Here is a 13,386-nt window from a genome sequence, read left to right as displayed (position 1 = left end):
TATCCACACAATCCCCAATTCACACTAACCGTCTGAGCAACCCACAGATGGGTCGAGGTTTCTGAACACTGAAGTACATTGATGCTTTCTGAACACTGAGCTTTACAAACATCACATAGTCCTATCCTCTGGGTCAATTACAAGATAACTTGGATGGTAGAAACATGCAATGTTAAAAGCACAGATTCAAACTACAAAAATCAAACCAGGACAACCAAAAGTAAAGACCACATGACAAACATACCAACAAAATAATTGGATCCAACGCAAAAAGTAATGGAGATGCATATATTACATAGATTTTGCAGAATCCGTTCTTTTTATCAATAAGTAACCACAATCCCATCTTTGGTTCTGAACCTACCTGACATAGTAATAATGTATTGTCTCAACTTTCCAGAGAGAAACAGATATTAACTTATTTGACAGATAAATTTTCAGTTTCTTTCATTTCTCTCCACCCCACCCCCACCCCTCCCGCCTCTTTACTTTCAATACATGGGTCAAGGCATATTACCTGGCAGACCCAGGTGTGTCATGCTGCCACTGAAAATTGAAGTAAAGAATATGGCAAATGAACACAAAAATATGGAATGCCTCACTTGCCTTTCACCCACATATTAACAGCACTTCTTGAGTGCAATGGTAGCAGGCAAGGATTTATGTGATGACTGTAGGCTTCTCCCTTCCTGTGAATTCCTTCAGCTTCGAAACCGACAATGCCAAATCTAAAACATGACACGACAATCAATGAAGATGTAACAAAGAACAGCATATTAAAATGACATTGAACTTACCTATCAGTGGTTTCAATGCTGTCTGAGCATCCATGTCATGTTTGACATCTGGCTCAAACTGTTCAACATAAATCCGGACAGTTGCACCTGCCGAACCAGTCCCCTGCAATAGGAAACATGGATCATTTCCACCCCAAATACTCAAATACAACAGGGGGTGGGGGTGGGAATACAAATATCACAAAAAATGGTACTAACTGATAAACGAAATATGATCCTCGATCCATCCGTGAAAACAAACCGAACACCTTGCTTGGATGCTACACTTCCATCTACCTGCCAAATATGAAGGCTATAGGCTAAACACCACCGTAGTACCAAGCAACAGTTTGATAAGGCTTCATCTCTTTAAGGGTGATGACAAATGCGAAAAGATCAAAACCATGTTGGTAAGCCAGACTTACAGGATCGGTGTAGTTAAAGTCATCGGCAAATTGAAGGGCATAACTTCCTGTAACAAGGGAGATCCTTCAGCTTCTGAAACAAGATCAGGTAATTCTCCCAGATGGATGTAGGCAAATTTGAGCATCAAACTTACCATACTTTTCACCTGCCTTGCTTTTGGAGATTGTATCTCTGAGGTACTCAATCATCTTATTGGCTCCCTCAGATTCACATTCCTGAATTTAAATCTTAAAATTAGGATCAGAAACAAAAATTATTGGAATGTATGTTTTTTTTACCAAATACCAATCAGAAACAGTACAACAAGAAGTCATATGTAAGTCCAAACTCCAAAACCCCAGGAAAACGCAAGTTTTTTCTTTTTTTTCTCTTTCTCAGAAGGGGAATCCTTGATAGCATTGAAAACGAATAGAGACTAACAAGATATTTGAATGGCTGCAGCACCTAAATGCAGAGTTCTATAAGTATATGGTAAAGTTCACCTCATAGTCATATCTAGAAAAGAAATTTCTTCCATACGTTGCCCAGTGCTCCTTAACAACATCAGAAACAGAAACCAGCTTCTCTCCAACCTTCTTGTCCTTGTTGCGGTATGCAATTATTGAAAGCCAAGCTAACACAGCCCTGTAGATCAGGAATTTTGCACTCAATTCAGATGTGGTATACACCTTTGAGGGTGAAAAAGAAAGTGTGGTACAAAAGTAATCATGAATCAAAATTACATACAAATTGACACAGATAGAAATCAAGTTTCATAACAATTGGCAGAGTAAGACAGTAAAAATCACCATTCAAAGCTGAAACTAGCAAGTCAGGTCTCTCCCTGACCTAGCATCAGCAAAAGTAGACCAATATAATAATAAAAAGCTCCAGATAAAATAAAATGCAATTAAACAAATATTTCATCCAACAGACTATCATAATAATACTTGTAGATGGTGAATTGTCCTTCAATTTGTTTCTAAGAGCTCTACTAGTACCTCCCAAAAGAATTAAACACTTGGTGCTAGTAAATGTTGTATTTACCATATACCGTCCTTCTCACGGATGTGGTCAGAACCTGTTCCAAAACTTTCTTCCCCACAGATCGACAACTTCCCAGCATCCATTAAGTTCCCAAAGAATTTCCAACCAGTAGGGACCTGAACCAGAGGGTTCATTTAGCATGTAGTTTGTCAAGCAAGAGAGCGTTATTCCATAAGCCCTCAGATAGTAAGAAAACCAAATCCAGAAATCAACTTGAACAAAAAAAAAGAAAAAAAATCAAAGTACATCCAGTAAAGTCGCACCTAAAGAAAGGGAGATTCAGTTTCTTGGCAACATGATCAAGAGCACCACTGGTTGGCATAGACCGGGCTAAACCCTATAAGACAGAAAGGTAGAATAATATAAACAATGATTTTCTCTTTGTAGCAGAAGAATATTTATTAAGAAAAAATTGTGTTGGACGACTTCCTACCTTAGGGCCACTCTGGAAATAAGGGATTGCTGCCTGTGCATTGGCTGCAATAATTGCTACAGAGTCCGAAGGAGTGACAAAAAATCCTCTACCAAGAATCATGTTTCTATCACCATCTCCTGAAAATATATAGAATTTCCGAACAAATAAATAAATTAAAAAAATCCCAACATAAAAAATTTGGTTCAGAAAAAACTATGTTCCATTACAGTTTTATGTTGGATGAACACTCCAAACCTTAGATACTGGAACAGAATTCACGTAGCCAATTTAGTTGGGAAAAGCCTTAGTTAAGTTGAATTGAGTATCCGAGGCCTGGAGGGTTCATTCATTTTCTTCTCAAACACTATAAATTTGTTTTTGTGATGATATCTCTTTTAATTTAGCTTCAGGGGCCTTTTAAAGCATCATGCTGACAAGAGTGACAGTTTGAAGATATTGATGTCTGATATCTGGGACTAGCATATGTCACAGTCTAATAGAGGAGCGAGATCCAATGTGTTTGATGCTGTTTGATCTCAAAATAAGGGTTTTAGTGTATTTTGTTAATTGGGAGGATTGTAATACCATGAGCCCAAACTATAAGATACATTTTAAATTAAAAATATTTAGTTTTCCATTTGTTTGTGGGATACAATCGCCAGACATGTAGGCGTGTGGTATTACTTTTCTTTTGTTAGTAGTTTACTTACAAAGGAGTGCCAACTATTTAAGTAATAGACTACAATTGGTAGTCAAAGAGTTTTAATAATAGAAGTAACCGGTTAGCTTACTTTTTAGAGTCCTAATAGGTAAGGGGATTCTTTATTCCTTATCTATAAATATGTAACCTCCCTGCCCATACGATGGATTTTTGGGATGGATTAGTCCATTTGTTTGGTAAGTTGACTTGTGTGGTAAGAAACATATTCCAAACCCTAAAACAATATTAGTCCTTGAAAGCGTACAGGAATAACATAGGAACCATTGGGTAAAAATTTCAACTTTTGTAGTCATCCTTACATACCATCACTTGCAGCTCCAAAATCAGGTCCATTGTCTGTGAACATGATGTCAACCAAATCCTTGGCGTACCTATTTCAAAATAGAATCCAAAATTAATGAAGTTGTAACAACAACAAATCAACTTTCCTATGACAAGCTTTTGATTTCATACGTAAGATTAGGGTCAGGATGACCATGGCCAAAGTCTTCTAGCGGCACTCCATTAGCAATTGAATCCTACATTATGTACCCAACATCCATGATCAATAACTTCTTCTCTACCTTGAGTTCAGATACATTAATAGAAGTTTGGAGATTCATGATCAAACCAGATCGGATCCAAGCCTATCAATAAATATAGGTTTTGCATAGGCACCAGTTACTGCATGCATGGCATCAAATATAAACCTGAAAAGTTTCCCAAATTAAATGCCACAGAATTCATCTTCAAATTGAGAAAAAATCACAAATAATTATGTATTTGATAATTGCAATAATATAAAGTCTTATGCACCAATGCAAACATATAATTAAAACAAAGAATGCATAATGCTCTTGGGAATTAAGGACAGCAGTTTCAATCCGGCCCAAACCCATCCCCCACCCCTGTCCCCCTTTGCCCCCATAGCTGCAGTCCAGCCTGGCCTTACGGCAGAGACATGTGCCCAATTTTACAGGATGGATCAGGTCAGACCAGACTCAGGCTTCATATTTGAGCCAGCCTGGCCAAGTCCAGCCTTTGTTTAGCTTTCTTATGTATAGTGCATGCGTATACTACACAATGTACAAATATATATAATATCACGCAAAATCATTATTGCGAGCAATCTAAATCATCAATTGCAAGTACTAGTCAAACTCTTCACTAAATCTCTCAAGCATCTCACTTATTGGGTCTACTTCATCAAGCATCTCCATCTCACTCTCATCAAGTGAAAAGCACAAGAATATTGTTGTGCACATCATACACATCATTTTCAAGAAGTACTGGTACATTCCTTGATAGGTAACTTTTACCAATTAGTCATAAATCACATTTAGAATTACTCTAGGTTGAGCATTTGCATTGTGGTGTGGCATTAGTCTAGAGTCTATACCATAATTAGGCTTTTGCACAAGGATCCTCTTATCCTCTACAAAGATTATGTAAAGAATAGGGAAATACTATTGGAACCCTCAAGGTGATCTTGACTGGAGTGACCATACTCAAAGAGTCGAACCACCATAAATTTCTTGTCTCAATTGAGTGATTGTTAAATTTTATATATATATATATATATATTATCTTTTTTTTTTTTTTTTTTAAATTCTGCATCATTCACATAATATTTTTGCAAACCAAAAAAAAATGAAAAAGGTAAAATCCACCCCCTCTAGGTTATAGTACACCAAGTATAGAGCTATGTGTCATACAATTAGCTGAATTCTCTTTTCTCCATCGTAGGTACTTATTTCAAGTTCTAATACTGTTAAAAGAAGTATGTTAGCCACCCACCCAACTACACCAGAAAAAAAAAAAAGGTGTTTTTTTTTTGGGGATGAATTTTCTTGATACTAAAATAAAAAATAAAATTAAAAAAATAAAATAAAATCTCTGTTCAAAGTGAAAAAAGCAAAAAGAGAGATTGAGTTTGCATAGAAAAACAGGTGAGGTTTGTTGTCGGAGGATGGTGTGGAATCCCTATTATAAAGGAAATTTTTTCTGCTTTGAATTAAAATAATTTGATCCTAAATATGGCGCTATGTTTTCTTCCTGATCCTTCAAATCAAATTCCATGGAATTGGCACCAACCATGATTTAGGAGAGAAGTTATCTTCTCTTTTTGGATTTAAACTTGAAATTTTTAACACAACGTTGGTGGACCTTTTTTTCCTTTTATCTAAGCTAGCAACAACATTTTAGGATAGAGTTTCTCTTTCAATCGTGTTACCCAATTTGAGTTTTAGAGTTTCAGTTCAAGTGGGTTGTTTGAAGAGGGGAAAAAAATTCCAGGTTGGCTAATTGTGTTTCTGATATTGAGAGTATTTTAGCATATTTAAATGTAAGATATTCTAAACAAGTAGTGAGGGAAAAAATTGGAAAGATAAGCTGTTTAAATGCTATAAGCTTCCCTCCTTAAAATTTGATCTTTTTCAAAGCCGAAAGTCATTGCAGAACAGAGTTACTATTTCATTTTGTTCGAGTGAAGACTGTTATGAGCTTATGAGGACAAGTCACAGTAGCAAAAGCTGAAAGTATAAACCAAAGCAGTGAGAGGCTACACACAGAAAGAAGCATCCTTTCTAAGACATGAAAGAAAGGTACGCAGGATGGCAGCTATGAAGTAAGATTTTACAATGTAAATTACATACCTGAAATCTGATCGAGAGAGAAGACTTCTAATAAGGTCGAAATCAAATACACTCTGCACATAAAGATTTCCATTCAACTCTTAGATGCATAAGGATGATAATTCAGTAATTTTCAATACTAAAAAGACTCATTGTTCTTGGAAGAAACCTCCAATAGCTCCAAATAGTCAGACACAGGGTCTATAACTTCCACACTGAATTTGCCATATTCTGTTACTCCTAGACAGGACAGATCAACATCTGGAATTTCTGCCATCTTAATTTCAGAAATCTGTACATACAATTCCATCATTCAAAAGTCAAATGCTGAATCATAAATTAACAAACCGAAGTAAGAAGGATCATAAAAAGTTACTGGGAATGTGCTTTGGTTGAATGTTGAATTTCAGTTCCATGCAGATTCAACCCCCGAGGATGAGAACAAATTAATGACATTGTCATCAAAACAGTCAGGAAGGAAGAAGCAAACAAAGGTTGCAGCCATGTGATGCACTAGGTTTAACAGATGAGCCCAGGTGGCTCAATTTTACATCCATTGGAGACCCATTGCTTTTGGTCCACTTTTTCAATTGGTAAGGTAAAACTTTATCAAAGGGCAGAAACCCATTTAAAAATTATATACATATATAGCTTGCTAAATTATACGAGTCCAAGAGCTATAAGAAAACCAGATAGGCACATATAATTCATATACATGGGAACCATACAAAAAAATATATTCAAGTTGTAAAGTACTTATCCCCATGGGGTATCTTTGCAACTAGAAACCCAGGACGGAGACTTCTTTAGCCTAGAAATACAGGTTAGCAGGTCCAGCCTAATTCTCAAAAACAAGGCAATTCTTTTGACAACCAATGCACCAGAAAGAGTCCCCAGAACTGGATGCCATAAGGCCCATAACACAAGGTCCTCTGAAGTAAAATGGCAGTGATCCCTAAAAGATATTAGGTCTTCAACATCCTTTGATGTAGCCATCATAATCACATTGCACAAAGGATATCAGACCATACTACAAAGGAAATGGGGAAATGGCTAAAAATATGTGGAACAGTCTCATTTTATGATATACTGCAACTGTGCAACATAAATAATTTGATCTTTAGATGAGTGGAAGCAAGGAGCAGTAAACATTGTAAGCTTCAAAAACAATTTATGCTCACACTGATATGATGAAAGAAGTAAAAGCCTACATTCTACCAGAGAAATAAATATAAAACAAAAAATATCATGAATATTGAAAAAATAGTTACATACAGAACGAGTGTTTCCATATATCTTGTCAGTTATGGACTCAGGAGCGGGTTGTCCACTGCTATAATTGAACTGAGAACACAGAAAACAAAGAAATAAGTAGCAAAATCAGCCAAAAGGCATATTCTTAGCTATAATTGGCATTTGAGTACAATGGAATTTTATGCTTAATGTTTGAAAGACTATACAGGTCAATACCAGTGACTTCAGAGATAATAAGATTCACATCCATGTAACAGTATCTCCAACAATAACCCTCAGTATAATATTTTAAGAAATCATAAACAGTTGAGACTGAGGTCTTAATTAATTTGTGGCTTAAAATAAGATCACAGAAATTTGCAGGTATTCATTCCATTATGCACAGAAGAAAATCAAAAGGGCTTATTATATGGAATAGTATATGAGTTGACTAAATCACCTTGATACCCCAATCATATTCGGGGCCACCTGGATTGTGGCTCGCACTCATTATAAAACCACCATTTGCCTGTCCAACAACATTAAGTGACAAGAAAATACAAGGGCCAAGGGCTTTGACATAATCATGTAGCAGAAAGCATATAGACAAAAATAACCACACCCTACCTTTTGCTTCCGAATTACAGCAGAAACTGCTGGTGTTGACATAATCCCATCCCTGCCATAAAGACACTAAAAATAGTTATTACTTTACATATCCAAATAGGGCACTCTAAAACACTAGAAAGCTTTAGGAGAAACCAACAGAATTTGGGCAACAAAATGAATGCAAAAGAACTTCAGAACCTATAGATGGCATTGAATTTCACACCATTGTTTGTACTTTTGACCATGAAGCATTGGTGGAAAAATCTAGAGGGTACTTGCTTCGCCACCTGGACCAAAGAGGGACTTGCTTTGGCACCTAGACCATGAGCCAAAAGCTTCACAGTCCTAGTCCTAATTGTTGGTGTATGATGTCTTGTATTCCGTCGCAGTTTAATCCAGGGAGTACTGGTGCAGCACCTAGACAGGGCGGACGGCGGTCCTGCTAGCCGGTTAGCAGGCTGTGGGGGTTGCAAGGGGGGCAGGAGGCCCCCCTGCATATCAGGGGGTGTAGGGGGGCGCAGCCCCCCGCTCGAATTTTTTATTTGAGGGCAATTGTAGTATAATCCGGATTAGGGTGGCAATTGTAGTTTAATCTGGATTAGGGTTTTTTTCGCTATATATTTGTAGCGAGGGTTTCTTTCTCTGTAATGCAAGCAATACTAAGAGGTGTGAGGACGAGCGCTGTAACCCTATTCTCCATTGATAGTGAAGCAGGATCTCATCTCACCGGGGACGTAGGCAACCTTGCCGAACCTCGTAAAATTCGTTTGCATTGTTTGTTTTGTTTTTCCATTATCTTCTGCATCGTTTTAGGGTTGCGTTTCTACACTAATAGCATGAAAACAGAAAATCTGGCATACATAATCCAGTAACTCACCACCAGAATTTTACCATACGAAGTCATTGGGTTTGAAATATTGCATCCTTGTCCAGTGACTCACATGGGATGCGGATTTAAAATGATTATTTCACGCATGGAGTTCTTTTGCATTTCAAAAGTTGTAACAACTCATCAACTAATCAAAGAAAGTGTTTATGAGTGGCCATACATATGCAAAACAGGGATGCCTTTGTAGAAAAGGGTTGGAAACCTGGAATTGGAATCGGACATGGAATCGGATTGGAATTCTCAGAGCTACAAAATGTAATTGAAAGAAGAAGAAAACATTTCCATGATTTTTTTTTTTTCCCAAAAGTCTTGTAAATCTAACTACAAAAGTAAAGTTTCATTGATTTTGTGCTATTTTACCGACTAAATGAAAGAGGGACACAAAAGGAATATCTGAACACATTAATGGCTGATTCCAAAATGTGTTTTCAGAATCGGTATCAATAGATCCGACATTCCGACTCCGCCTATGATTATGCAAACGAATAGCGTATTCCCTTAAATATCACCGCTAAACCTTAATACAGGGCGTGACGGAAACAAAGGTGACAATGATTGTTTCAAAATTCAAGAGAAGCTACGAAATAAGCTACTCACCTGCCGACTAGAATTTTACCTACACCATTTCCTGCTGCGATTTTGATAATTTCCTACAAATTGCATCGAGCTAACAGTAAAGTTTACACTTATGGATAGAGAGAGAGAAAGAAGAAAAGGCCGAAGGCGATGATGATGATGAGGGACAAATTTAAGGAATTAAGAAGTGTACCTGCGCAGCTTCACGGTTGAAGTAACGCCCATCACCTCCCAAAACCAGCAAACCATTCTTGAAATCCTCAGGTGACAAAGAATTAAACAGAGCCTAGGTTGCGAAAGCAACAAATACCATCAAAATCCATATGGCTCGGTCGAAGCAAATACCCTCATATAGGAATCCTACAGTACAGAACTGTGGGGAGCTAACCTGGATCCAATTTGCAAGCTAATTATCTTGCATAAACACTTTAACCTGTGAATAAACAGGAATGGTTCACTTCTAGAAACAAGCATAGAAAAACGAAAGCACAAACACAAAAAAACAAGAGGAAGAAGAAGAAGAGGCAGCTAAACCAACCTTCTTCCGCAGACCACTTGTTCCAGTCTTCTGTCCCTCGATCGGTTTAGTAGGCACTGACGCAATCTAAGCATATGCAGAATCCCAAAATTCAGAGAGAATACAAAATTGAATCAATGGTGAATCTGAGCGAAGAAGACTAATTAGAGTAAATTGGCGCGGTGGGGAAGGAAAGAGAGAAGATACCTTGATGCTTCCAGACTCCGCCACTGCAGCAGCAGAGGAAGATGCCTTGACGACCACAGTTGATGAAGATGATGAGCTTCGAGAAACTTTTGAGGGCATGCGATTAGGATTAGGGAGAAAAGGCGAAGAAAGAAGGAAGGAAGATCTGCATCTGGTGGCGACATTAGGAGTTGCCGTCGTTGTGATTGGCAAGTTCGTTTTCAGCTTAAACGAAGAAGAGAAGACATTGTCTATAGTCGGAGCAAACGCCATGGCTTAGCTTCTTCACTTCACTTAGTCACTGCAACTGACTGGTTGGAATTGGACAAATGGAGATTGGTAGCAGAAGAGGCTCAGAGAGAAAGAAAGCCCCACACACGAGACGAGAGATGGAGAAACCACTCTCAGGATCCTGATTTGGTGCTGACTCTGCTGACGAAATCCACTGCTTCCAGTCCACCTATCCTGTGAATACCGTTTCTTTATCACCCCTTTCTATTAATCCTCGTCTTCTTTTATTTTTCCGTTTTTTCTTTGGTGCTTTTTTTGTCTTATTATTAATTTTGGGGTGAGAAGCATCTTCAGGTAGTAAGGTGTTTTTGCATTCGTTGTGTCTATGATGCAAATGCATGCGAGGGTGGTGTTTCCTTGGAAGACAACTCTTTACCAGTAACGATGTTGACCAATTTGGTCCGATTAAATGATTCGATTTGAATGACTTTGTAATTCAAAGAAGCAAAATAGAACGATTACCATCCCGGCCCCCCGGTAAATCGAACTTCGAACCAAAACAGAAAACGAGCGGGAAACCCAAAAACGAAAAAATTAAAAATAAAATACTATAAATACTGCGCTCTACCATCTGGCTCTGCTCGAATATCCTCTGCTGGTTTCTAGGGTTTCGTTCCCGTCGTTTAGGGTTTCTAGGTTTTCGTTCCCGTCGTTTTGCTTTCTCGAACTTTCATGTTTAGCCAAGAACTATGGCAGGACGAAGACATAGGAGGAGGAGGGCGGTCAATTTCCCTTATATTTGCTACTGAGGAAGCTTTCCGGTATCCTCAAGGTCTGCGTGATCATATTCGTGTCGTTCACCATTTGGTACTGAAGCTGGTCCTCCAGTACCTGTACCTGAAGCTGATCCTCCGGTACCTGAAGCTGGTCCTCAAGTACCTGAAGGTAATGAGGACCAAGATTAAGCTCCACGTCAAGAAAGTCGTAGAAATTACAGAAGGAACCGGAATTCTTATCTTTCTAGTTCTTTCTCTTACTTTGCTACTTTAGACAGGGGTAACAGACTGATTTCTTGAATACTATTTGTATCTGTCGATGGATAATGTTTCTTTATTTATTGTTACTTCATCGGTCCTAATAATATCGAATGGATTCTTATTGGGAAAACCATTTCACTGATGGACGGATCCAGGTCCCGTAGGATTCGTAGTCTGTCATGGTCAGTCGAGTCATAGTTGTATTATGGTCAGTGTACATGTAATTTTCCAGAAACGTCTCCATATTAACTAAACCTCTCCCCTCAGATCAAATGAATCATACTATTTGAAGCGTTGATAAAACTGTTTTTGAGTAATGTTGCCTAGAATAGTTCTGGAATTTCATGCTCTCAGAATCTTGGTGAATGGCTATCTTGAAAAAACTAGTGCATAAGAATCTACTGTGACTATCTTGAAAAAACTTCTTAGTTAACCAGTGGGATCAAGATTTGAGGAAACTAATGATTGCTTATATAGATGTGGTTTTGTTCCTGCCGGGGTTTTTTTTCTTCCAGATATGTATATTTGAACTTATGAAACCTATAATTATTTATTGAGCAGATCCAGACGGAATCCAAACTGGCACTAATGTACTGGTAACTTTTCTGAACATTTGTCATCAATTACTGCCCCTATTTTATATTGGATTATGGATACCCGTGGATATTTTTTGTTTTCCAAATCTTGAAATTTGGGTGAATGTGTGCAGACTATAGATTGGCAAGAACGGCTGGCAGTGCCATATTTTTCATCCATTTTCTCGAAAGAGGCAAGCCGGACGTTATTACATTTCTAACCAAGTTTAGGGATTCATTTTTCCTTATCATTTATGATATTTTCTAATAAGAGCCGGATCCCAATTAATGAGAGATCACAGGTCATTGATACCATTACAGAAAACATAATGGGACCATTGGGCCTTGATTTTGTTAGAAAAAACTCCTTTTCTTCTTTGTGGGAAGTCTTGGGGGGGAGGATTGTGACCAGAGTAATTCTACTTTAACAGAGGTAATTGATGGTTAGGCTTATTTTTGTACCACTGTCCTGATTGGTTAGGTCCACTCTCATTCAATAACCAGGTGAGGTTACAGATTTTGATACTTTTCTGTGTCCTCTGTGTTTGTGTTTGCAGCCAAACCAAATAATTACGGGCATAGAACGAGATACTCCTCAAGTCAAACTGGAAAATGTTACTACAGGTTGTTATTTGTATCTTGGGAATCATTTTCCTTTCTTAGCTCCATTGGTGTTTCCTTTACATGTATTGAAAATGATACTTCTTTGATGCAGATGATAATGCTCAAATTCTTGATAAACCTGAAAAAATAGCCCGAAGGGTAAATATCTGCTTTTAAGTATTTCTTGCTGCGATTATTTTTTGATGGATTTGATAGAACTCATGACATGCAGAAATGAGAAATAAATACTGATGTTTGGTCTGTAAGATTACTCAAGTGGCTTACCTCAACATTTTCTATTCTTCTATTCTATAGTTTTTTTTCGTATTCGTTCTTTATTAGTTTAAACTTCATGCAGCAATTGCGAGAGAAAACGCGTGAAAAAGGGGCAGCTGAGTTAGTCCACCAAGATACTGAAGCAATCATTAAGCTAGAAAATAGTGCCATTGAACACTCAAAGGCTGTTGACTCTTCAGTTTTGGGGAAATACTGCTTATTGAGGCGGGAAAATGAGAATGAGAATTTGGATTCAACAATACGCTTGATGCGAGATCAAATGATTATGGCTAGGGTATATGCAACCATTGCAAGGATGAAGAACAAGCTTGATCTATACCTAGAGCTTTCGGAAAGGCTCAAGGAAAGCCAATGTGCCCTTGGAGATGCCAATACCGATGCAGATCTGGGCCGCAGGTAATAACAGTTTCAAGGTGGAATATCTCTTAAAATGTTTATTTGCATTTCTAGTTTCTAAGCATTCCTGTTCTCCATATTTATACTGTGCCCTTTTCTGTTGCATTTTTATATTTAGTGCACCTGAGAAAATTAAGGCTATGGGTCAAGTCCTGTCTAAAGCAAGAGAACAGCTTTATGACTGCAAATTGGTAACCCAAAAGCTTAGAGTGATGCTTCAATCAGCTGATGAACAGGTAAGGCTCTGCTTAAAGAAGCAGA

The 13,386-nt window shown here is 37.8% G+C and overlaps 2 protein-coding genes across 2 annotated transcripts in view; one reads left to right on the top strand and one right to left on the bottom strand.

Moving 5' to 3' along the window:
- Positions 1–300: 300 nt before the first annotated feature.
- Positions 301–10,395, bottom strand: LOC122082489 (phosphoglucomutase, chloroplastic). The gene is given in 22 exon segments (XM_042650093.1): positions 301–728; positions 798–900; positions 996–1,073; positions 1,202–1,248; positions 1,336–1,417; positions 1,685–1,826; positions 2,229–2,349; positions 2,496–2,565; positions 2,662–2,780; positions 3,668–3,735; positions 3,818–3,882; positions 3,975–4,053; positions 5,998–6,050; positions 6,146–6,268; positions 7,252–7,320; positions 7,670–7,738; positions 7,837–7,888; positions 9,305–9,357; positions 9,477–9,569; positions 9,672–9,716; positions 9,822–9,887; positions 10,008–10,395. Coding segments are annotated over 22 exon segments (1,917 nt in total). The 5' UTR covers positions 10,260–10,395; the 3' UTR covers positions 301–660.
- Positions 10,396–10,798: 403 nt separating this feature from the next.
- Positions 10,799–13,386, top strand: part of LOC122082485 (polygalacturonate 4-alpha-galacturonosyltransferase-like) — a 17,575-nt gene continuing 14,987 nt past the window's right edge. Inside the window, exons 1-6 of the mRNA XM_042650087.1 lie at positions 10,799–11,217; positions 11,816–11,850; positions 11,964–12,023; positions 12,387–12,453; positions 12,545–12,591; positions 12,791–13,125. Coding sequence (XP_042506021.1) covers positions 10,950–11,217; positions 11,816–11,850; positions 11,964–12,023; positions 12,387–12,453; positions 12,545–12,591; positions 12,791–13,125 — 812 coding nt within the window. The 5' untranslated portion in view covers positions 10,799–10,949. The remainder of the gene's footprint in view (positions 11,218–11,815; positions 11,851–11,963; positions 12,024–12,386; positions 12,454–12,544; positions 12,592–12,790; positions 13,126–13,386) is intronic.

This window comes from Macadamia integrifolia, chromosome 6 (assembly GCF_013358625.1).
Source record: "Macadamia integrifolia cultivar HAES 741 chromosome 6, SCU_Mint_v3, whole genome shotgun sequence".
Taxonomy (NCBI): Eukaryota; Viridiplantae; Streptophyta; class Magnoliopsida; order Proteales; family Proteaceae; genus Macadamia; species Macadamia integrifolia.
This window is presented reverse-complemented; position numbering and strand designations above follow the sequence as displayed.